We start from the raw sequence: 25761 nt of genomic DNA, 5'->3' as shown, positions 1-25761 counted from the left end.
TTTTTTCATTATTAAATCCTAAAATTCCTCAATGAATCCACGCGACTACGTACGCCATCGCGTTTCTACCGTTGGATTAACTTTTGATCTAGATTTATGGCGGTGAACGGTGGATGCTCCGTGTAGATATACTCTTCGCTTACAGCTTAGGCCTTTTGTTTTAAATTTACAATCAAGGATCCGCACGAGATTTCAGTGAGCGTGAAAGCACGGACCAATAGAATGAGACGAGGAGTTCGGGGCGCGTGGAGATAAAGGCTTTTGGGGGGAGGTGGTGGGGTGTGTGTTTTTTCGCTTGAGTGAATGAGATGATCTTTATTCGGCTATGATCATCTGACAGGACAGTTACGAACTATTCCAAAAGGCCTTCGACAAGAGCCCCGAAAATGCAATCCAGAACACGGAGAAAGCGACACCCCAACCACGTGTAGCTAATGGGGTTGTGCTTTCAGGCAAGGGTAAATGACGGCCCCGTCACTGTAAAATGGTTCCTCTCTGTTTGCTAGTTCGCGGATTCGAAATTCCAGTAGCTGGTTTGTCCTAACGGACGATTCCCGGTTGACTCTTGGTGGGTTAACTGACACGAGTCGGTTGCAGGACTTTACGTATGAAGGGATATTAAACCTCAATTTTGTCTACGTCGCTCCCCCCACAACCATTATAATATTTTAGCCCGGCATAAATAATTGTTATTTTTATTTTAACTTTTTTTGTTTGTAAAAATACAAAACCTTGATGTTGCTAAGAATATACTTCTACTTTTGAGGCTTGTAAAATGAATTTACCCCATGAAATCATGGTTTATATTTATCTAATTTGGTCAAATAGATGTTAGTTCTTCAGAAAGATGCATTGCATTCTATTATGTTTTATCAATAAATTACTATTGTTTTTTTCTTATTAAAAAAAAACGCATAATCTATTTTACCAATGGTAACCTAAACTATTCTTGCCATATGTGCTAAGTCCCAACAAGACAAAGTTAATTTCATGCTTTGTTTTGGCTAACACAGGAAATCTACTCTTGTTTATTTTTTTATGATACATGAAATGAATTCGTGAATAGTATGGCGAATATTATTTTTTTAAACACAAGATAATTATAATGTGGGACAAGCTGAACGCTCAATCATATATTTTGGTTGAGAAATTATATGATTGCATTCATAATTCAGCCAAAAAGCCCACTAGCCACAAATGATCAATACAAACTAGCCACAAAATGGCCATTATAATAACGGAGTGGTCTAATATCAAAATTAAGACAATCTGGTGTGCCTCCACTAACGATCAGGCAAGATCGAAGAAACTCTGGCATAAGTATCCCAACTAAGATTGCAAATTTAGAATAATAAAACAGAGATAAAGTTTGAAAAAACCAAGCCATAACAATACAAATAACACTCTCACAAAGAAGAGATGAAAAGCTCTCACAAAGGAGAGATGAAAAACTCTCACACAAAATAAAGGTGAAAACTACACAGAAAACCCAAAAAGTCTCTGCAACTTATTTCAAAAATAAAGAAATTGCAAAAAAGATATATTTTGTTTAGAGAGAATAATGATAATATTTTATTAATAGGAGGGTAAGTAATTAGTACAAAAATTGGACCATGTCGTGTGGAATTAGACGAGTTTTTCTACACATACGGGCTTAGTCATTGGTCTAATTAGATAGTATTTTTCTCTAAACCGCAAGCGAGAAAAGGAATCTTACCTCTAATAGAGTATTCACCCCCACCCCCCTCCTCCACCCCCTCAAGATCCCCGTAAAATAGATCGTGCCCATAAAAATTACTTGTTACAATCCTCAAATAAAATATCAACAAGAAAATTGAGAAGTAGTTGCTTGCAAATTGTCTTTACTCTAGAGCTTTAAATTATAAATCTACCTTCTTTAAAGGAGCATATATATGCCACCCAACTGCAAATCTAATTTCTTTAACATGAAGATTGCTGCTACCTTCATTTCATGCTTCTATCTACCCACCCACTTATCTTGCCCCAAAGAAAATAAGAAGAAAAAACAAAAGTATCCTGTCGTCTATATATGACGAATGAACACGGATATCATACAATGTTCATAAAAGATGAAGTTACGAAATATATTTTTTTAGCTTAGAAGATGAAGTAATTGATTTCATCCTATTTTGTACACGTATTTATTGTTTAACTGACAAAAGTGGATAAAATAAGGGGAAAGAGGGAGACGTTCACCAGAAATTGTTGGCACCCAATCTTAACACACATCCATCAAAGCATCACTTGTTGCAATGCAGTCAGGGTTTCACTACATATAGTAAAATCCCACCACCATTACTACTATTTATTTATTTGTGCCATACCACCCATAATTATTTTACATCAATAATAAACAAAGCCAATTTAATAATTACTATTATTTTCTTTTTCCTTTTTGGGTTTTTTTTAATTATAAATATTTTGTTTTCTTTTGATATAAGAGATATTATGGGAAGAATATTCGAATATAGATCTCAAGTGCAGTGATAACTGTTACAATACGATAAAACACATAAAATAAAGTGGCACATACAATACAACTTTTTTTCTCACCCAATTTCGTACCCATATGGTTAAAAATAGTTGTTAAACGTCGTCACATAGGATGCTGAAAATTGATATAACATGTGAGGGCCTTAGGCCTTACACTTGAAGGTCCACATCTTAATTTTAGTTGGTGGATGGAATCTCCTGCCCATTTGGCCGAAATCATGAAGCTCCGCAGACATTAATTTCTTAAATTTGTTTACTAAATGCTAAAATCCTTCAATTATCCCCCACCCAAAAAATTAAAAAAATTTAAAAGAAAAACACAACAACAAATGCTTGTCATGAAAGAATCCATAGCTATTGTCCGCACCTTGTTCATTTGGCTTAAATGCCAAGCTATTACAATATATATTTGGAGCATCTTTCCATTAAAGAAACAATCACACACTTTGATCCCAATTGAATTGTATTTCGTTTTGATGCTTGTGTTTGGCTGGTGGTGGTGATTTTTATTTGAATTTCTTAGCCACACAACCCGTGGGATAAAGTCTTAGAACCAAAGCATTTGACCACAAACGCCAGTCGCTATACCACCTTTTCAACCCCTAAAACGTTTGTCCAATCACCAATTATTCTAAAGCAGCCAAAATTACAAAAATGATCCCCTCATGCTTGGAAGAGGTAAGATGTTGTGGGTCAACTATATATGCCTTTAACAATTAGCACTGCCAGTCTGCCACATATCATATAATAATAAGTATCGTAAGTATAATTATATATGCAAATAACGTGTAGCTCAAATGTGTAATAAACGTAATTGACCGTATATAAGATCTTGTGTTCGAATTCCTCATCTAAAAAAAACAGAATTGCTTTGAATTGAAACTTAACTTTTTTGTATATTTATTTTGCGTGAAATTTCGCTCCCCCTAATACCAAGTTACCAACTACTTGATGTTTCATAGAAAGGTTGCGTGTGAGACAAAATGCATGACTATTTGGTTTGGTTAGCAACTAAACCATCCAAGCTACAGAATTTCCGAGGCATCCAGAACTCGACACGTGTCCAGCACATAACATATGTGCCACTTGTCCCTTGCCTAACTCGACGTCCATGTACCATATATTTATCGAATAAAATTCTGTGACCCCGAAAAGCACATTCTAAATATCCAAAATTACCAAATTCCTTTTCCCCTTTGCTTTCTATATAAAATATCACAGCTTTTCTTCCTCATCCTGTCCTGTGCAGTGTGCACCCACCATCACCACCACCGCCACCTAAACAATAACTAATTATATTTTGAGATATTTAGTGATATACCCATTTTTAGCATTAATATTATAAATAAACCTTACACAATTGAATTTCTATAAACAAACCCAAAAAAAACCCAAAAAATGATAGCTTGCCTTATTGAATTTAATATTAATTATTAAATTACTTTGATGCCCTATTGAGTGCTTTGGGTATTTTTATGAGATTTTGGGGTTGGGCTTGTTTTAAGAAATTGATGGCAGTTTTGTAATTTATAAGAAGTTAAAAGCTTTTTTGTTATGTTGTAAATGAGCTTTGGGTGTGTTTCTAAAGTCCATTTTATATAGGGTATTTTTATAATTTTGGCCCCCATATTGGGTATAATAGTGAATCTCCCTTATATTTTTCCTAAGGGCTAAATGGTAATCACGCACTCGACTACTTTTATAGGAAAAGCCGTCTGTTTAGGAGTTGGTAGAGCTAACAGAAGGAGGAGGAGGAAGGAATCACACTTTAACTCGGGGCATTGGAGGATATTTTTGTCATTTGAGGATGTGGGCCCCTGTTTGGTTAGAGAGTTAGATTTAACCGGGACTAAACGGTTCCTAGTTGGAATCCAATTAGCGCCGACTGCATGAGCTCTACGCGCTATTTGAGGAGAGTAACACGCACACGCTATTCATGCCACACGAAAGCCACACTCTCTCAAAAATTTATAAAATTATAAAATTATAAAATCTGTGGCTTTTCATTGGTCCAAGAGGTCACAGCTCATACAGGAAGAAGAAGAAGGAGAAGAAGCAGCAGCTACCTGTCGACCGTTCGATGCGGTGATTTTTTACTTGAAAATCAATTCTCCAACCGGTTCAATGTCTCTAAGACTTCACTTGAGTGAACAACTAAAGTTTGTAAATTTAAGCAAAGGACTCGTGAGTGTAGTGGTTTGGAATAATTATTTTTTCGAATAAGATTTTAGGTTTGAGTTCTAACATTCATATTGTGTGCGTGACTTTTATATATTATTGTCCTCCTCAATAAGAAATGTCTTAAAAAATAAAAAACTATAAACTTAATTTTATTAGGGATTTAGCCAGTCATTTGTATGCGATTGCTGTTTCTCATATGTTGATAAAATGTTGATCTCACACGCATTAATAACTAACAAGGACATTTTTTTTCAAACCAAATCTATTTTATCATCTGTGTTCGTATTGCATGGTCTTACTAACCAACATCTTTTTTAATAAAAAAAAACCAAGTATATATAACCATTGAGTGTGGTATGTGGTTATTGTGTTGTTAATAATAAAATTAAAGAATGCATATATCAGAGCCACAGTGTAAAGGTTATGTGCGAATGTGACAACTTGAATTAGACAATCATAATATTCGTTTTCCTCGTTTAATAATTAATATATACATGTAGTTATTGTGATCATTATTATTTAATATTGAGTGGGGTATGCTTATTCGTTTTTCTCGTTAAATATCTCACCATCACCCAAAAATATTATAATCAAATCTTGCATGATAAACGAAAAAAAAAAAAAAGAATTTCATTTTCCATACTTTGGTTAAATTCAAAGAAAGAAAAGAAAAATAATTATAGATAGCCGTAACCCTGGGCACATCACATGTTGGGCATAAAGTTGAAATAGAAATACAGAAAACGATTCTAACATGGGCACATTACATGTTGGGTTTCAAATGTTTCATCCTCTTCGAATCCGATGTATACTCTTATGGAGTTTTAGTAAAATACATTTGAGACTAATTTTATGTAATATAAACCAAAATGAATAAGATTGTCCTGATCCAATATAAATATATGTCAGGATCATATTAAATATAATATCACAAAAAATTTAATGTCGAAACACCAAAATCTCCATCCATGACTAGTGGGTTTATTTTCCACGTAGCACGCGTTATGTGAAGTGTGAGCATGAGAATTATAAATCAAATGAGTGCCCTTTTTCACGAGCATTTTGGGTGCACTAAACAACATTATGGGTGCATTTATCTGAAATATTAATCAATCATGAAAAAGCTTGTATTGTATTTGTGTACACACTTACACGTGGCTTGTCAGTTATTTTATAACTGCCAATAAAAAACTGTGGGCTTCCATGTTTTTGTTTTGGGTGGGTTTTCTAAGATTATAGCTGTCTACTGGTGACCGCATTCAGTTTTTCATGTTTGGCGTTGCAAAATTTCGTTAACACGTCTTTTAGGCGTTTGCGGTGCCGAAAGCGATCACTGAATACGAAATTACCGGACCTCTCCTCTCTCCGTTACGATATTTTGTTATTGTCCGTACGCAATTGAAACCGGTTCCAATTCATTTCGACTCTCCAGTCTCCACATGACACCGGCTACAGCCGGTTAAAGCTACAACTCTGTTCTCTCTGTTTGCAGCTTGTTTTCGGTGAAGTTGCAAGAAATTAATTAAGGATATTTCATAGAAACAGCGATCCAAACATTATCCTTAACCTTAACCTTTAATTAAGTTGACTAATTCCGCTTGAAAGGAGCCATGTTCAATGAACAGCTGCTTTACTTTAAAATATATATGCTACAGTTTGCCCTTGGGTACATGAAAAACAATTCTAAGGGGGATGTGTTATTATTAAATAACGTGTGTTCGTGTTTTTTTTCTTTCTCATTATTTATTCCCATAAAATAGTTGTCAATTGTATTGTACTTGATCATTATAGATAAAAGATTTGCTCCTTCATTTCAGTTTCTTTCCTTTCGTAATTTTTGTAGCATTAATTTCATGCAATGACCGGCAAAAGCAAGTGAGGAAGCTCACAACACGCAACGCAACTACAAGCTTCAGTGAAGAGAGTGTGTCTTTCTTTTTCCCAATGATTGAATCAGAACCGTTGAATTCACGCATTAGATTCGCTCAGAATCACGTGTCCAACAGTAATTCGCGGTTTAATTTACGTTGTCAGTGCACATCCCCACGTGACCTACACAACACATACACACACACCCCTCTCTCTCGCCCTCCCTCTTTTCAATTTCAGCTCAGCCTGTTTGTGTTTTTTTATTTGAGTTCTCTTTTCTTGTAAGTTATAATCTAAATGGGCCAACCAACGCGTTAAATGGCATAATATCTATCTTTTGAAAAATAGGCCTTTGCAGGCTTCAAACAGCCCACAAAAGGATCGCTCAAACTCAATTTTTGTTTTTGGGTTTGGGCCAATCTGCACCACAATGACCTGTTTATATATGTTACATGTGCATTCATTCATCTTCTTTTTTTGTCATAAACATATGCATTCATTCATGCACCTAAGAATGAGCTTCAAAGTTGCAAACTGAGAAAGGTGCGTGGCTCACGTTTATATGCATGCAAATTCCACGAAATAAGCAGCCTTAGAATCAGATAGCATAAACAAGTTTCAATAGATATATTATATTATTATTATCATTATTGTAGAAGCAATTGGAGAAATTGCAGAATAGTATCGTTGAACCCAACAAGAGAAAACTTTTAAATTACATGTTCTTTTAAACTCGTCTCTAAATATGATACAAATAGCATTAGTCTTGATCAAATGCTATACCAACTAAACCCGGTAGCATTAGTCTCTCGTCCTCAATCAGCGATGCAACACGGTGATTACACCTCTGCTCCATATTACCAATACCCTCCGCTTCAAAACCCTAACCCTAACCCTATTCCTAACCCAGAGTTATGAATGCCAAATGCACAGGTTGGGTTGGGTTAGGTTGGACTTGTTCAAAACGAACCAGCGGTAGCAGCTTGAGCGATTTTGATTTCCCCGTCTTTTCATGGCTGGACTTTTCCTTTGGATTAGCATATCATATCCCAACAAGTATAGTGCGGACAGCGCTCTGCTTTATTTAACAAATAAATTATAAGAGTCTGCGGAGAAACAAACGACCGGGATATTTAAGTTCAATTTAAATAATTCTTCTAGAGCACCTTTTAAACATTAAATAAGTTAAGTTGATTGATTCATGAGAATGCACAATATATATACATATATAATGAAGGAACCAAACTAACTTTCAGAGCTTCAACCTTAGAGACCTGTCTACCTATCTTCATGGAGGAGCCACTACTGGACACAGCTGCTGGCTCTGATCAGTTGAGCACTAAGCCTCAAGATCTGTATGAAGGTGGGAACGAAGACTATGCGCCGGTGAGGAGCGTCGATGCTTTGCGGCTTATGTTTTGGATCGAGACAGTGAAGCTCTGGAAAATAGCAGGTCCCACAGTGATCACTATGTTGTGTATGTATGGGACTAACTCAGTTATCATTATCTTTGTTGGTCATCTCGGAGCTGTAGAGCTCTCAGCCGTCTCCATTTCTCTCTCCGTCATTTCCACATTCGCTTACGGATTCTTGGTTAATTTTCTTCCCCCTTAATTCCCCTCATGTCAAGCACATGTTATATTATATGTTGCCAGACTATGAATTTAAAGTTTCGACTATTAGTTAGGTGGATGAAATGAAAATAACATTAATTACGTATATATTTGGGAAGAGAACATTGATGTGGATGCATGAATTGTACCAATATGGCAACTTTAAGAATGTCAAAAATATGAATATGTTATGTCATGCAGCTTGGCATGGGGAGTGCTCTGGAGACCCTGTGTGGGCAGGCATTTGGAGCTGGGGAGATTCATATGCTTGGGATTTACATGCAGCGCTCATGGATAATCCTATTTGTAACCAGCCTCTGCATCTTGCCAATTTACATCTTTGGCACACCCGTTTTAAAGTTGCTAGGCCAAGAAGATGACATAGCCAATCTAGCTGGAGAATTTACTATTCAAATAATCCCCTCATTGTTCTCACTTGCCATTATTTTTCCATCTCAGAAGTTCCTTCAGGCTCAGAGAAAGGTTAAGGTTCTGGCATGGATTGCAGTTTTGGGTTTGATCATACAAATTGGGATGCTCTGTCTCTTCATTTTGGTGTTTGGTTGGGGCACATTGGGTGCGGCTGTTGCATTTGACATTGTAAGATGGGGCATGGCAATTGCTCAAGTTGTGTATATAATGGGTTGGTGCAGGGACGGCTGGACTGGGTTTTCATGGTTGGCTTTCAAGGAGATATGGGCTTTTGTAAGACTTTCCCTTGCCTCTGCTGTCATGCTCTGCCTTGAGATTTGGTACTTCATGAGCATACTCATTCTCACAGGCCATCTTGATAATGCAGTTATAGCAGTTGGTTCCCTTTCTATTTGGTAATTAACATATTAATGCTAATACCACGGTGGCTAATGATAAGCTTTTTATACCTAACGCTAATACCATTCTCTTATTTTCCTTCATTTTTTTGGCTTCCGCAGCATGAACATCAACGGATTTGAACTAATGTTGTTCGTTGGAATAAATGTGGCAATAAGGTGAATGAGCATTGCATATTGCATTTGAATGATTATTCTCATGTTGGTGAATGAGTTAATTAAGGTTTTTAATTTCTACTAATAATGCAGTGTGCGTGTCTCCAATGAGCTTGGATCAGGACGACCAAGAGCAGCCAAATATTCTGTCTATGTGACAGTATTTCAGTGTTTTCTAATGGGGATTTTTTTAATGATTGTGATCTTGATAACCAAAGACAGATTTTCCCTAATTTTTACAAGTGATAAGGATCTGCAACAAGCAGTCGCTAAGCTAGCATATCTTCTTGGTATAACTATGTTGCTCAACAGCATCCAGCCAATAATATCAGGTACCCGTTTGACATGAGACTAAGTTTATGAAATGTTATACAAATAATGCCACTTCTTCTGCTGATGCCCATATTTGCTTGCTTGGTTCTTGAAGGGGTTGCAATTGGAGGTGGATGGCAAGCACTGGTAGCTTATATAAACTTGGGTTGTTACTACATTTTTGGACTTTCTCTTGGATATCTTCTTGGTTATACTGCAAATCTGGGTGTGATGGTAAGTTAAGATATCATTTCCAAATTCCAAGTAGGTTACTTTAATTCATCACAAGTGTTTGATGAATTCCTGTGATTGATGCAGGGAGTTTGGGGGGGCATGATATGCGGAACTGCTCTCCAAACCTTGCTTCTGTTGATTGTGCTCTACAAAACCAACTGGAACAAAGAGGTATAATCAATATTTCAATTAATTGCAAATCATAAACAGTGTGAGAGTTGAAAATATCCACATTGAATTGAAACTGCAGGTGGAGCAAGCAGCAAAACGCGTGAGGAAGTGGGGTGGTCAGGACGTCACAGCTCAAAGTACCTGAAAAGTACAAAAGATATAGTCAGATCTCTAATTGCAGCAGCTTTGCCATTTTCAGTGGCCAAGCAGTGGTTCTCATTACACATATATATTTTTAAATATCGTCATTAAAAATAGTCCCGAATCGAACCACGGATGTATGCATGGGTTGAGTTGGCTTGAACGACATTCATCTATACCCTCCCCACATCATTATCCTTTTAAAATCACCTAATTTTCCTGTCTGTTCATGGACGGACGTTTCCTTTGAATTAGCATCACATATCCCAAAAAAGTACAGCGCGGTCTGCTTTAGTTTAACAAATAAATTAATGTCGTGTTGCATTGCATCACATTTACATATAATATAATATACATGCAGGAGTGTGGGATCACATCTGCGGGGGAAACAAACCACCACACTACTTAAGTTTCAACTCTCCAGCCTCCACATGACGGCACGAGCCATCACCGGCTACAGCCGGTTAAAGCTACAACTCTACCCTCTCTGTTTGCAGCTTGTCTTCGGTGAAGTTGCAAGAAATTAATTGAGGATATTTCATAGAAACAGTGATCGAAACATTATCCTTAACCTTAACCTTTACCGTGTCTTATAAACCGCGCTATTGCAGATCTCTTTGTGTTGTTGTTTAAGTTTGTTTATTATTGTAATTTAGTAGTGATTAATTAAGAAAAGGAAAAGGTCCTTTCATGTAATATATACACATTATGATTTGAATAATTCCGCTTGAAACGAGTCACGTTCAACGAACAGCTGCTTTATTTTAAAATATATATGCTACACTTTGCCTTTGGGTGCATGAAAAAAATTCTAAGAGCAACTCCACTTATTTGCTCTTTACCATGATAAGGTGGGGCTACGGCAATCACTATTCACGTGAATAATGGTTGCCTTTGCAAAAAGTCATTTCTATTTCCACTCGTTGCCATGACAAAGGGCAATTACTATTCATTATTTTATTTTTTTCACAAATTTTTTTACCTCAATAATTAATTTAGATAATATTTTCAGGTTCCTACGTGTCAATATTATTCATATCTCATAATCGGATAAATTTTTCAGTTTTTTAAATTTCAAATAATTTTTAAAAAAATTGGCTGGTATTTATAGAAAAAAATTCATTAATTTTTGGGTATTTTTTTTTAAAAATTTCAGTATTTTATTACAAAAAAAATTAGCTGTCGTTGGATTGGAGGAAAAAATTCTATCGGAGAGCCCAAACGACGCCACGTGGCAACAGAAAAAATTTCAAATGAGTGGGCTGACGCCAGCCTGGTATCAACGATGACATCAGCCCAAAACTCAGGCTCGTGCTCGGGCTGAACTCCCCCTAGGACTAGCCCAGGCTTGTAGCCCCCACCTCCTGCCTAGGCAAGCCTGGCTGCTGGAATTGGCTTTTTCTCGCAGCCCGGCCCCAACCTTGGGCTTGAGCTACTCGGTGGAACCGCTCTAAAGGAGATGTGTTATTATTAAACAACGCGTGTTCGTGTTTTTTTTTTCTCATTATTTATTCCCATAAAATAGTTGTCAATTGTATTGTACTTGATCATTATAGATAAAAGATTTTCTCCGTCATTTCAGTTTCTTTTCTTTCGTAATTTCTGTAGCATTAGTTTTATGCAATGACCGGTAATAGCAAGTGAGGAAGCTCACAACACGCAATGCAACTACAAGCTTCAGTGAAGAGAGTGTGTCTTTCTTTTCCCCAATGATCGAATCAGAACCGTTAGATTTGCACATTAGATTTGCTCAGAACTACATGTCCAACAATAATTCACAATTTAATTTACGTTGTCAGTGCACATCCCCACGTGACCTACACACACCTCTCCCCCTCCCTCTCTTCAGTTTCAGCCTAGCCTGTCTGTGTTTTTTTTATTTGAGTTTCCTTTTCTTGTAAGTTGTAATCTAAATGGGCCAACTAAAGCGTTAAATGACATAACATCCATTTTCTGGGAAATTGGCCTTTGCAGGCTTCAAACAACCCACAAAATGATCGCTCAAACTCAATTTTTGTTTTTGGGTTTGGGCCAATCTGTACCACAATGGCCTGTTATATCAGTCATGATATCTTGGATCACAGGAGTCCAAAAGATTGTGGTCACCTATCGTTGGATATTAATTCAATGGTTCAAAAAAATTTCTTAAAATGAGTACAAGAGTGAGTAAACCGTTGCAAACTGAGAAAGTGCGTGGCTCACATTTATATGATTTATATTTTATATGCATGCAAATTCCACGAAATAAGCAGCCTTAGAATCAGATAACATAAACAAGTTTCAATAGATATATTATATTATCATTATTGTTGTAGCAACAATCGGAAAAATTATAGAATAATATTGGTGACCTCAACAATTATATTACATGTTCTTTTAAGCTCGTCTTTAAATATGATACAAATAGCATTAGAATCTAACCGAGTTATGGATGCCAAATGCACAGGTTGGGTTGGGTTGGGTTGAGTTGGGTTGGGTTAGGTTAGACTTGTTCAAAACGAACCACTGGTGGCACTTTTTTTTTTGGACGAACCACCGGTAGCACCTTGAGCGATTTATCTACCCTTCTTTTGATTTTCTTGTCTTTTCATGGCTAGATTTTTACTTCGGATTTGCATATCATATCCCGACAAGTATAGTGCGGTCAGGGCTCTGCTTTATTTAACAAATAAATTATTCTGGCGTTGCATCACGTTTATTTAAAAGTCTCTGCGGAGACACAAACGACCGAGCTACTTAAGTTCAATTTAAATAATTCTTCTAGAGCACCTTTTAAACATTAAATAAGTTAAGTTCATTGCTTCACGAGAATGCACGGCCACAGCTGATATGTATATATATATATATAATGAAGGAACCAAACTAACTTTCAGAGCTTCAACCTTAGAGACCTATCAACCTATTTTCATGGAGAAGCCGCTACTGGATACAGATGCTGGCGCTGATCAGTTGAGCACTAAGCCTCATGATCTGTATGAAGGTGGGAACGAAGACTATGCTCCGGTGAGGAGCTTCGATGCGCTGCGGTGTATGTTTTGGATCGAGACAGTGAAGCTCTGGAAAATGGCAGGTCCGGCAGTGATCACTATGTTGTGTATGTATGGGACTAACTCAGCTGTCATTCTCTTTGTTGGTCATATCGGAACTGTAGAGCTCTCAGCTGTCTCCATTTCTCTAGCCGTCATTTCCACATTCGCTTATGGATTCTTGGTCAATTTTCTTCCCCTTAGTTCCTCATATGTCAATTTTCTGACATGTTATATTATATATATGTTGCCAGACTATGAATTTGAAGTTTCGACTATTAGTTAAGTACATGAAATGAAAATAACATTACATATATGTTTGGAAAGAGAACATTGATGATGCATGAATTGTACCGATATGGCAACTTTAAGAATGTCAAAAATTTGAAAACTTAATATGTTATGTTTATGCAGTTTGGCATGGGGAGTGCTCTGGAGACCTTGTGTGGGCAGGCATTTGGAGCTGGGGAGATTCATATGCTTGGGATTTACATGCAGCGCTCGTGGATAATCCTATTAGTAACCAGCCTCTTCATCTTGCCAATTTACATCTTTGGCACACCCGTTTTGAAGTTGCTAGGCCAAGAAGATGACATAGCCAATCTAGCTGGAGAATTTACTATCCAAACAATCCCCTCATTGTTCTCACTTGCCATTATTTTTCCATCTCAGAAGTTCCTTCAGGCTCAGAGAAAGGTTATGGTTCTGGCATGGATTGCAGTTTTTGGTTTAATCATACAAATTGGACTGCTCTGTCTCTTCATTTTGGTGTTTGGTTGGGGCACATTGGGTGCGGCTGTTGCATTTGACATTGTAAGATGGGGCATGGCAATTGCTCAAGTTGTGTATATAATGGGTTGGTGCAGGGACGGCTGGACTGGGTTTTCATGGTTGGCTTTCAAGGAAATATGGGCTTTTGTAAGACTTTCTCTTGCCTCTGCTGTCATGCTCTGCCTTGAGATTTGGTACATGATGAGCATACTCATTCTCACAGGCCATCTTGATAATGCAGTTATAGCAGTTGGTTCCCTTTCTATTTGGTAATTAACATCTTAATGCTAATACATGGTGGCGAATGATAAGCTTTTGATACCTAATGCTAATACCATTCTCTTCTTTTCCTTTCGCAGCGTGAACATTAACGGATTTGAACTAATGTTGTTCATTGGAATAAATGTGGCAATGAGGTGAACAAGAATTGCATAATGCATTTGAATGATTATTCTCATGTTGGTGAATGAGTTAATTAAGGTTTTTAATTTCTACTAATAATGCAGTGTGCGTGTCTCCAATGAGCTTGGATCAGGACGACCAAGAGCTGCCAAATACTCTGTCTATGTGACAGTATTTCAGTGTCTTCTAATTGGGATTTTTTTCATGATTGTGATCTTGATAACCAAAGACAGTTTTTCCCTACTTTTTACAAGTGACAAGGATCTGCAACAAGCGGTCGCTAAGCTAGCATATCTTCTTTGTATAACTATGTTGCTCAACAGCATCCAGCCAATAATATCAGGTACCCGTCTGACGTGCGACTAAGTTTATGAAATGTTATACAAATAATGCCACTTCTTCTGCTGATGCCCATGTTTGCTCGCTTTGTTCTTGAAGGGGTTGCAATTGGAGGTGGATGGCAGGCACTGGTAGCTTATATAAACTTGGGTTGTTACTACATTTTTGGACTTCCTCTTGGATATCTTCTTGGTTATACTGCAAATCTGGGTGTGATGGTAAGTCAAGATACCATTTCCAAATTCCAAGTAGGTTACTTTAATTCACTAGTGTTTGATGAATTCCTGTGATTGATGCAGGGACTTTGGGGGGGCATGATATGTGGAACTGCTCTCCAAACCTTGCTTCTTTTGATTGTGCTCTACAAAACCAACTGGAACAAAGAGGTATAATCAATATTTCAATTCATTGCAAATCATAAACCATGTGAGATTTGAAAATTTTAACAAAATACAACCAAGAATTGACTTGTAATTCTGTTTTCATTATGGTCCTTGGATATAATCGTATTGAATTTCTCCTTCTTAATTCATATTGAAATGGAACTGCAGGTGGAGCAAGCAACAAAACGCGTGAGGAAGTGGGGTGGTCAGGACGTCACAGCTGAGAATGGAGCTCAAAGTACCTGAAAATGAAATTCTTCGCTCCTCCATTCCAGTTCAAAGTTCAAACTCTTTTTTCTTGGATGAATGAGGTTTTGAATAGAATAAATATCCTTTTGCCTACTAGTTTGATTTTGTGCACCCCTTAATATGTACAAGTACAAAAGATATAGTGAGATCTCTAATTGCAGCGAGGCCCATCTTTACCATTTTCAGACGCCAAGCAGTGATTCTCATTACGTGTTTTCTTGATGTCGTCATTAATATGGTACAAATAACATTATTCTCCAACCGAGCCACGGATGTATGCATGGGTTGGCTTGGCTTCAACAATTTATCCATCCCCTCCCCACCTCATGATCCTTTTAAAATCACCTAATTTTCCTGTCCGTTCATGGACGGAAGTTTCCTTTGAATTAGCATCATATATCCCAAAAAGTAGAGCGCGGTCTGCTTTAGTTTAACAAAGAAATTATTGTAGCCTAGCGCTTTCCTTAATTAATTATTCGAAGAACCTTTTAAACATTAAATAAGTAAAGGAGCCAACTAACCTTCAAAATTTCAAACTTAGGGACCTATCTACCTAACAGCAGCTGCCGCTGAGTTGAACAATAAGCCTCATGATGATCTGTATGAAGGAGGGACTGAACATGCCGGTGAGGAGCTTCGATGCGTTATGACATGTTATATGTTGCCGGATTATGAATTTGGAATTTAAACTATTAATAAGATTATTTGCTACAATAATAATATCATATTACAATGAAGAAAACGAAAAGAAAAAAAAAGTGAATCTGTCTTTGATCATAATTTCTCTCATTCTAGAGACAGATACCCAGTGGATGAACAGTTGATTGAAGGACAGAGATATTTTTGGCTCTATGAGGGAGGCACTAGTTTAGTAGAAGAATGATGCCAATAAAAAGGACCAAAACAGAGTTATGGGACCTATAAAACACTGTGAATGTGATTGATGAAAAAACAACAAAATGATTACATATCTGTAATGTTGCTCAACCCAATGTATAAACAAAATTCATATTCAGGTTCAAAGTTGCAAACTGAGAAAGGATGCCTGCATGCCGCTGCGTGCGTGGGTCAAGTTTATATGATTTATATGCAAACCCAACGAAATATGCATTCCAACATTCAAGATTTCAGTGACATCGTCCAAAGCAGCGTCAGCTCAGAATCAGATAACATAACATGGCGCAGTTATTGTATAAACAAGTTTCAATTAATATATCATTATTATTATTATTATTGTAGCAGCAAGTGGCCCGCACAAGATAAGACTTATCACTATGTAGCAGCAGGGAGGGCTGGACTGGGTTTTCATGGTTGGCTTTCAAGGAGATGTGGTCTTTTGTTAGGCTTTCCCGTGCCTCTGCTGTCATGCTCTGCCTTGAGATTTGGTACATGATGAGCATACTCATTCTCACAGGCCATCTTGATAATGCAGTTATAGCAGTTGGTTCCCTTTCTATTTGGTAATTAACATCTAAAACTCCTCTTGATTATTATGGTGATTAATGATAAGCTTTTGGTACTTAATACTAATAGCATTCTCTTCTATTTCCTTCCATATTTTGGCCTCCGTAGCGTGAACATTAAAGGGTGGGAACAAATGCTGTTCATTGGAATATATGTGGCAATAACGATAAGGTGAACAAGGATTGCATATTCTCTCTGATTCTGATATTGATGAATGAGTTAATTAAGGTTTTTTAATTTCTATTAATGCAGTGTGCGTGTCTCCAACGAGCTTGGATCAGGACGACTAAGAGCAGCCAAATACTGTGTCTATGTGACAATGTTTCAGTCTCTCCTAATTGGGATTTTTTTCATCATTGTGATCTTGATAACCAAAGACAGTTTGACGTGCCACTACGCTTTATGATGAAATGTTATACAAATAATGCCTCTTCTTTTGCTGATGCCCATGTTTACTTGCTTGCTTGGTTCTTGAAGGGGTTGCAATTGAAGGTGGATGGCAGGCAATGGTAGCTTATATAAACTTGGGATGTTACTACATTTTGGGACTTCCTCTCGGATATCTTCTTGGTTATACTGCAAATCTGGGTGTGATGGTAAGTTAAGATGGTAACATTTCCAAATTCCAAATAGGTACGTTAATTCACAAGTGTTTGATGAATTCCTGTGATTGATGCACGGACTTTGGGGGGGCATGATATGTGGAACTGCTCTCCAAACCTTGCTTCTGTTGATTGTGCTCTACAAAACCAACTGGAACAAAGAGGTATAGTCAATATTTCAATTCATTGCAAATCATAAACAATGCGAGATTTGATAATATCCACATTGAAATGAAACTGCAGGTGGAGCAAGCAACAAAACGCGTGAGGCAGTGGGGTGTGTTGTGCGGAAGCGTCAACCAACTGTGAGTGAAAATAAACAATAACAATGGGGCAAGAGATAAAAGGAACAAAACAACACCAACAAGAACACCAAGATTTATACTGATTCGACAATGCCTAAATCCAGTTTGGAGACGACGGAGTATTCCACTATAATCAATGAGAATATACAAGTAGTGTTTATCCCTCAAGTTCCCAAAGGCCCAAATAACCCAAGCTCACACACTCACAATTGGAAGAGAAAACTGAAAATACAAAGCAAAAACAATTTGAGGGAATTTTCTTCTCTTTGGCCGAATGGCTTCTTGCTGTTTCTCTCCCTCTTCTCCTCTGCTTCAGCCGCTGCCATGCTTCTCCATTTATTGAGAAGCCGCCGGGTGAAGGCCAGCCGTATTTGCATGGCTTTTGTTCCCCACGTGCCAAAGCCTCTTATTCCTCTGCAGCTATCCCACTTGGAATATGCTTTCGGTGCAAGTGGACAAGTTGAGCCACAAATCATCAGGGTGGCCAAGACATCACAGCTGAGAATGGAGCTCAGAGTATATGAAATGAAATTCTTTGCTCCTCCATTCCATTCAATGTTCAAACTTTTTTGGCTAAGTGAGGGTTTTGAATAGAATAAATATCCTCTGTTCTAGCTTTGCCATTTTCAGAGGCCAATGCATATTCCTCTGTTCATAACTTTAACAACCAAGTCGGCGCCAACCATGATATGACTCACGAGTATAACCGACACTACACCAAGCAGTGGGACTCACGTATTTGCAATTTCAATAAAATTTAAAATCCCAAAAAGGTTTGGTTACTTTGTCAAAAAAGAATAAACGGACTTATGGGTTGTTTTATTACATGGTGGACATGAATATAATGAGATTATTTAACATCAGAATTTCTCTCATTCTAGAGACAGATACATACAGAATACAGACGCAATGGTTGAATAGTCAGTGTTTTTTGGTCTAACAGTGTTTTTCAGTCTAACGGTGGACCGATAAGAGAAAGACTAATGGGGACGTCTCTTTCTCATTCTTTCACACCACACACGACCAAATTTAATTAATTCAGCCTCAGAGAATATGAATCGTTATATATATATATATATCCTTCAAAACTTCAACCTGAGAGACCTATCTACCTATCTTAATGGAGGAGCCGCTACTGGACACAGCTGCGGGCGCTGATCAGTTGAGCACTAAGCCTCATGATCTGTATGAAGGTGGGAACGAAGACTATGCTCCGGTGAGGAGCTTCGATGCGCTGCGGTGTATGTTTTGGATCGAGACAGTGAAGCTCTGGAAAATGGCAGGTCCGGCAGTTATCACTATGTTGTGTATGTATGGGACTAACTCAGCTGTCGTTCTCTTTGTTGGTCATCTCGGAACTGTAGAGCTCTCAGCTGTCTCCATTTCTCTAGCCGTCATTTCCACATTCGCTTTTGGATTCTTGGTCAATTTTCTTCCCCTTAGTTCCTTATATGTCAATTTTCTGACATGTTATATTATATATATGTTGCCAGACTATGAATTTGAAGTTTCGACTATTAGTTAAGTACATGAAATGAAAATAACATTACACATATATTTGGAAAGAGAACATTGATGATGCATGAATTGTACCGATATGGCAACTTTAAGAATGTCAAAAATTTGAAAACTTAATATGTTATGTTTATGCAGTTTGGCATGGGGAGTGCTCTGGAGACCTTGTGTGGGCAGGCATTTGGAGCTGGGGAGATTCATATGCTTGGGATTTACATGCAGCGCTCGTGGATAATCCTATTAGTAACTAGCCTCTTCATCTTGCCAATTTACATCTTTGGCACACCCGTTTTGAAGTTGCTGGGCCAAGAAGATGACATAGCCAATCTAGCTGGAGAATTTACAATCCAAACAATCCCCTCATTGTTCTCACTTGCCATTATTTTTCCAGCTCAGAAATTCCTTCAGGCTCAGAGAAAGGTTATGGTCCTTGCATGGATTGCAGTTTTTGGTTTGATCACAGAAATTGGACTGCTCTGTCTCTTCATTTTGGTGTTTGGTTGGGGCACATTGGGTGCGGCTATTGCATTTGACATTGTAAGATGGGGCATGGCAATTGCTCAAGTTGTGTATATAATGGGTTGGTGCAGGGACGGCTGGACTGGGTTTTCATGGTTGGCTTTCAAGGAGATATGGGCCTTTGTAAGACTTTCCCTTGCCTCTGCTGTCATGCTGTGCCTTGAGATTTGGTACACGATGAGCATACTCATTCTCACAGGCCATCTTGATAATGCAGTTATAGCAGTTGGTTCCCTTTCTATTTGGTAATTAACATCTTAATGCTAATACCATGGTGGCGAATGATAAGCTTTTGATACCTAATGCTAATACCATTCTCTTCTTTTCCTTTCGCAGCGTGAACATTAACGGATTTGAACTAATGTTGTTCATTGGAATAAATGTGGCAATAAGGTGAACAAGCATTGCATATTTCATTTGAATGATTATTCTCATGTTGGTGAATGAGTTAATTAAGGTTTTTAATTTCTACTAATAATGCAGTGTGCGTGTCTCCAATGAGCTTGGATCAGGACGACCAAGAGCTGCCAAATACTCTGTCTATGTGACAGTATTTCAGTGTCTTCTAATTGGGATTTTTTTCATGATTGTGATCTTGATAACCAAAGACAGTTTTTCCCAACTTTTTACAAGTGACAAGGATCTGCAACAAGCGGTCGCTAAGCTAGCATATCTTCTTTGTATAACTATGTTGCTCAACAGCATCCAGCCAATAATATCAGGTACCCGTTTGACGTGCGACTAAGTTTATGAAATGTTATACAAATAATGCCACTTCTTCTGCTGATGCCCATGTTTGCTCGCTTTGTTCTTGAAGGGGTTGCAATTGGAGGTGGATGGCAGGCACTGGTAGCTTATATAAACTTGGGTTGTTACTACATTTTTGGACTTCCTCTTGGATATCTTCTTGGTTATACTGCAAATCTGGGTGTGATGGTAAGTCAAGATACCATTTCCAAATTCCAAGTAGGTTACTTTAATTCACAAGTGTTTGATGAATTCCTGTGATTGATGCAGGGACTTTGGGGGGGCATGATATGTGGAACTGCTCTCCAAACCTTGCTTCTGATGATTGTGCTCTACAAAACCAACTGGAATAAAGAGGTAAAATCAATATTTCAATTCATTGCAAATCATAAACAATGTGAGATTTGAAAATATCCACATTGAAATGAAACTGCAGGTGGAGCAAGCAACAAAACGAGTGAGGAAGTGGGGTGGTCAAGACGTCACAGCTGAGAATGGAGCTCAAAGTACCTGAAATTCTTTGCTCCTTCAATGTTCAATGTTCTAACTTTTTGTTTTGGATGAATAAATATCCTTAAGTACAAGTACAAAAAAGGCAACGATATAGTGAGATTTCTAGCTTTGCCATTTTCAGAGGCCAATGCATATTCCTCTGTTCATAAGCTTAACGGTGTCGGTGCCTATTTTTGGACTTTGGCCAACCATTACCATGATTTGAGTATGATATGAGCCACACTACACCAAGCGACGGTCCTGATTTTTTTTGCAATTTCAATTATATTTTCAATAAAACTTAAAAGCCCCAAAAGGTTTTGGTTACTTTGTCAAAAAAGAAATAGACTTGTGGGTTGTTTTGACATGGTCGACAACATCATATTAACATCATATTACAATGAAAAAAAGAAGAAGAAAATGTGAATTTGCCTTCATCATAATGAATTTCTGTCATTCTAGAGAATGAGATATTTTTGGTCCAAGAAGATGACAAAAGTAAAGACATAATTATTCTGCTTCAGTCTTTCACACCACACTCTGTAATTGTGTTAACTATAATGGCTCCTCACCATCACCATGCTTGCTAGGTAGCTAAAGTGACTGTCATTGCCCACAAAACAACAAATATTGAAAATAAAATTCATGTTCTATAAAAGCATATAGTGCTACTGCTCATAAACTCTCATATTCATTGGTGAGTTTGGTTTGGAGTAAATTAATGGAAACGCCGTTGCTCAAAGGCAAAGGCAAAGCGGAGGCAGCTGATGATGACTACGCGGCAGTGAGGAGCTTTGAGGAGGCCATGTGGGTCTCTTGGAAGGAGGCAGCGAAGCTCGGGAGAATTGCAGCTCCGGTGGCGTTTACAACTCTGTTTCAGTACCTGGTTGTGTCTGTCACCACCGTCTTTGTGGGTCATCTCGGAGATCTTGAGCTCTCTGCTATTTCCCTTTCTGTCATTGTCATCTCTGGCATCCCTTTTGGTTTACTGGTTTGCATCTATTTACATTGCTTCTGTTTCTATTTCTATTTCTATATATATGTGTATATATGTATCATCTATGTTCATGTAAAATGTGACTGTTTACATGTTCATATTGTTTTGAGTTGATTACTCTTACTTGTTGGAATATAGTAGGTGTGTGATGAGCGTTGCTCTGATACCATTTGTTGGTTTATGTGTGAAGGATTTAGGAAAATAGACAATAATTAAAACAAAGTGATTTTATTATATTAGAGAAGAATAATACATAGCTTGGTGTAGGTTAATTGGCCTCCTTAATTTTTTGGCTTATTGGCCATCACACTTGCTTAGATTAGTTTGGGATATATTGGTGAGCTTATTGGCTCCCTTAGTTTTGTGTAGGTAGCTCTTGGCTCCCTAATAATTTGGGAGTTCTTTTTGTTAGACTCCCCACCTTATATCAGTACAACCATGCCTATTTATAGGCTTTGATTGCCGACATACACAGCCACCGACTTGGGCTTCTTCATTTCTTAGCCACATATGTGTCTTGTTCTTCAAACTTCAATTGCTTTTGTTCCACCTCCTTCATTCAGCCACTGCTAGCTTGTTCTAGAATATTCTTGTATTGCCATCTCCATCTTTTCAAGTCTTGACTTTTCTAGAATTGTGTAGAACACAAATGAGCATTATTTTTTCAACATTATTAATTAATTATAAGGAAAGTTTTAACTTTTAAGTGAGTTCAGTTATATTTATTACGTGAATATTTGGTCACATTCTCCTCGGTCTTTTGGCTATATATATATATATATATAGAGAGAGAGAGAGAGTATATAGCATAGCAGGTTGCACGTCCCCTTTTGATTTTCTGTTAAATGCTCAAGGGCTGTTTGACTTGAATATTTGTAATTCTGTGGCCAATTCCAGCCGCAATTTTTAGAAATGTTGCTTAAGAGATGACTTGTGTTGAAGGAATGAAAGAGAGACCAATTTAATTTGGCTATGCATTTATGTATGTAGAAAGGTATGGCAACTGCACTGTGAACGCTTTGTGGTCAAGCATATTGTTGGAAAAAATAATGCTCATTTGTGTTCTATACGATTCTAAAAAAGTCAAGACTTCAAAAGATGGAGGTGGCAATACAAGAATATTCTAGAATAAGCTAAATGCTCAAGGGAGTGGAACAAAGCAATTGAAGTTTGAAGAACATTCTAGTACAAGATACATGTATGGCTAAGAAATGAAGAAGACCAAGTCGGTGGGACTTGGTAATGTCGGCAAAGCATGTTGGCAAAGCATGCCTATTTTATAGGCATGCAATGCAATAAATCATGGAGGAATCAACAAAAGGAACTCCCAAATTAAGGGAGCCAAGAGCTACCCAAACAAAGTTATGTTGAGGAACCAATAAACTCACCAAACTAAGTGAAGGGCCAAATAGCCCAAAACTATTCTAAATCAAGTGTAGTGGCCAATAAGCCAATATGCTAAGTGTAAAAGACCAATTAGCCTAAACCAAGTTATGTACTATTCTCCTCCAAATTTAATAAAATCACTTTGTTTTCCCTTACAATCTAACAAGTGGTATCAGAGCATCACATACGCTCATCACACACCTACTATATTCTAACACATATGGTGCAGGCCAAGTTGGGTCGCTTGGAATCTATATGCAGCGGTCATGGATTGTCCTATTGAATTGATCACCTGTATCATCCTTTCACCGGTTTATATTTTTGCTGCTCCAATACTGGAGATTTTAGGCCAAGAAAGTGATATAGCTGATCTTGCTGGAAAATATAGTGTAAAGATAATTCCTCAGTTGTTCTCCTCTGCCATCTTTTTGCCCACTCAGAGGTTCCTTCAGGCTCAGAGCAAGGTTAGCGCAATGGCATTGATTGCTTTTGTGGCGCTGATCATACGAACTGGACTGCTTCATCTTTTCATCAATGTGTTTGGCTGGGGAACCACTGGTACAGCTGTAGCTTATGACATCACACACTGGGGAATTACAGTTGGTCAGGTTGTGTATATTATGGTTTGGTGCAAAGAGGAGTGGACTGGATTTTCATGGCTGGCATTTAAGGACATTTGGGCTTTTGCCAATCTATCCCTTGCCTCATGCATGATGTTTTGCCTAGACTCATGGTATACCATGACCATAAACATTCTCGCAGGTTTACTTGAAAATGCAGTGATTGCTGTTGGTTCCTTTTCTATATGGTAAGATCATATTTATGCTGCTATCCACTTGTTCTCATCTCCATGACTGAAAGCATCAAATTAATTATAGTTCTCATTTCTTTCATATTTTTGTTCTTTTAGCATGAACTTTCAGAATTGGGAGATCATGTTGTTGGTTGGACTAAATGCTGCTATAAGGTCAATGTTGCTCTATGCACTTTCCATGCATTTTTCTGGTGTTGATAAGATCACATCATTGTTAACGATCAACAACCATCCGCACGCGGCACTCGAGCCTCAAATGAACTTGGAATTGGGCGCCCAAGAGCGGCCAAATACGCTGTCTGTACTGCAGTCTTGCAATCTCTCATAGTTGGAATTTTATCTATGATTGCTGTCTTCATAAGTAGAGACTACTTTGCAATGGTTTTCACAAACAGTGAAGATATGCAACGTGCCGTTGCTCGTTTAGCATACTTTTTTGGAGTAACCATGCTTCTTAATAGCGCAACAGTAGTGTTATCTGGTATATCTCTTTCAGCGTTGCTTGCTTCTCCTCACTTCACTAGTTCTGCTCATGCAATGTTCCACTGTTAACCCTCCCTCCAACTTCCAAGCCTCCTTTTTCTAATTGGTCTTTTTGGTTGTTGTTGCAGGTGTTGCTGTTGGAAGTGGATGGCAAGTGATGGTTGCTTATATAAACTTTGCTCGTTATTATCTATTTGGCTCCCACTTGCAATCTTTCTTGGATTTAAAGCAAATCTGGGTGCTCTGGTACTAATACTAGCTTCTCTATCTTTCACATGACACAAAATACAGTTGTAATTTGCCACATTGTCAGATTAATTTAGTTTAAAATTATGGATGTTACAAAATAGGGACTTTGAGGTGGCATGATGAGTGGAAGTACTTTTCAGATCTTATTCTTATTGATTGTGACTTCCAGAACCAACTGGGACAGAGAGGTAATCACAAGAATCTCATATGCAAATCCATTTCTTTACATCATAAACCAATCTTAATATTGCATCTCATCTCATGGTTGAATTTGAATTGCAGGTGGAGCAAACAACAAAGCGCATCAACAAGTGGGGAAGCCAAGAAACAAAAACTGACGAGATAACAAACAAAGGGAGCTGAGCTGAGTTGGAACTTGGAGTTAACTAAGATGGCAAACGCGTGCTTGGGTGGGACCTGGAGTTGGGCCCACCGTCTTTACACTAATGTTGAGAATGGTACCGGGTCTGTAGACCCATGGATATTTAAGAGGTTGAGTAAAGGTTTGTTAGAGTTTTGGGCCTTTGTGCCTTTGGGTCCACCATCTGTGCTCACATCCACTTTGGGAAGCGTTCAAAAATCTCTTTTAGGTCATGAGTGAGCCGAAAGCCTCCCATAATCTTAGTCAGACAAATTAAGACTTTCATGGATTCAATTATTTTTTGTGTTTAAATTATGTGATTGCAATCATAACTCAATTAAAAAAATTCATTAGTATATAGGGTCATTATAATTACGGAGAAGTAATAATGACATCAATATTATGACAATCTGATACACGTCTATTAAACACTCAAAAAACTTATCACTAACTCTTAGTATAATAGTATTTCATTTCTTCCTCTATAATTATTACTTTAAAAAAAATACTTAAAAAGCATCTCTTGATTTACAATTCCCTGCCTTTGAGTGCAATTTCGCACTTATCTTAATACAGGTTTAAATTCTAAGTAATTAATAATAAGAAGGATACCATGAATTTTATTTATACAAATCC

General features: G+C 37.6%; 3 protein-coding genes and 1 pseudogene across 6 annotated transcripts; all 4 read left to right on the top strand.

The window, feature by feature from the left end:
- Positions 7853-15400, top strand: LOC18787495 (protein DETOXIFICATION 35). Of its 4 annotated transcripts, XM_020558703.1 has the most exons (8): positions 7853-8157; positions 8379-9004; positions 9110-9166; positions 9257-9495; positions 9591-9709; positions 9794-9880; positions 9960-10028; positions 10383-10785. In XM_020558703.1, the coding sequence occupies exons 1-7, from the start codon at positions 7855-7857 to the stop codon at positions 10023-10025; spliced, it is 1497 nt and encodes a 498-aa protein (XP_020414292.1). In that variant the 5' UTR covers positions 7853-7854; the 3' UTR covers positions 10026-10028; positions 10383-10785. The 4 variants fall into 4 exon arrangements, with proteins under 4 accessions (XP_020414292.1, XP_020414291.1, XP_007219531.1 ...); XM_020558702.1 differs by lacking the exons at positions 9960-10028; positions 10383-10785 and adding an exon at positions 15111-15400; XM_007219469.2 differs by having other exon boundaries at positions 9960-10785.
- LOC109947686 lies at positions 16512-18171 on the top strand (annotated as a pseudogene).
- On the top strand, positions 18573-21005 carry LOC18785609 (protein DETOXIFICATION 35). Its single transcript, XM_007219696.2, has 7 exons — positions 18573-18985; positions 19216-19841; positions 19933-19989; positions 20080-20318; positions 20414-20532; positions 20614-20700; positions 20780-21005. Exons 1-7 carry the CDS (start codon positions 18683-18685, stop codon positions 20855-20857), a joined length of 1509 nt encoding a protein of 502 aa, XP_007219758.1. The 5' UTR covers positions 18573-18682; the 3' UTR covers positions 20858-21005.
- Positions 21248-25435, top strand: LOC18785606 (protein DETOXIFICATION 34). Its single transcript, XM_020558427.1, has 6 exons — positions 21248-24026; positions 24129-24185; positions 24428-24513; positions 24644-24761; positions 24866-24952; positions 25047-25435. The coding sequence occupies exons 1-5, from the start codon at positions 23485-23487 to the stop codon at positions 24882-24884; spliced, it is 822 nt and encodes a 273-aa protein (XP_020414016.1). The 5' UTR covers positions 21248-23484; the 3' UTR covers positions 24885-24952; positions 25047-25435.

The sequence above is a fragment of the Prunus persica genome, chromosome G2 (genome assembly GCF_000346465.2).
Source record: "Prunus persica cultivar Lovell chromosome G2, Prunus_persica_NCBIv2, whole genome shotgun sequence".
In the NCBI taxonomy this organism is placed as follows: Eukaryota; Viridiplantae; Streptophyta; class Magnoliopsida; order Rosales; family Rosaceae; genus Prunus; species Prunus persica.
This window is presented reverse-complemented; position numbering and strand designations above follow the sequence as displayed.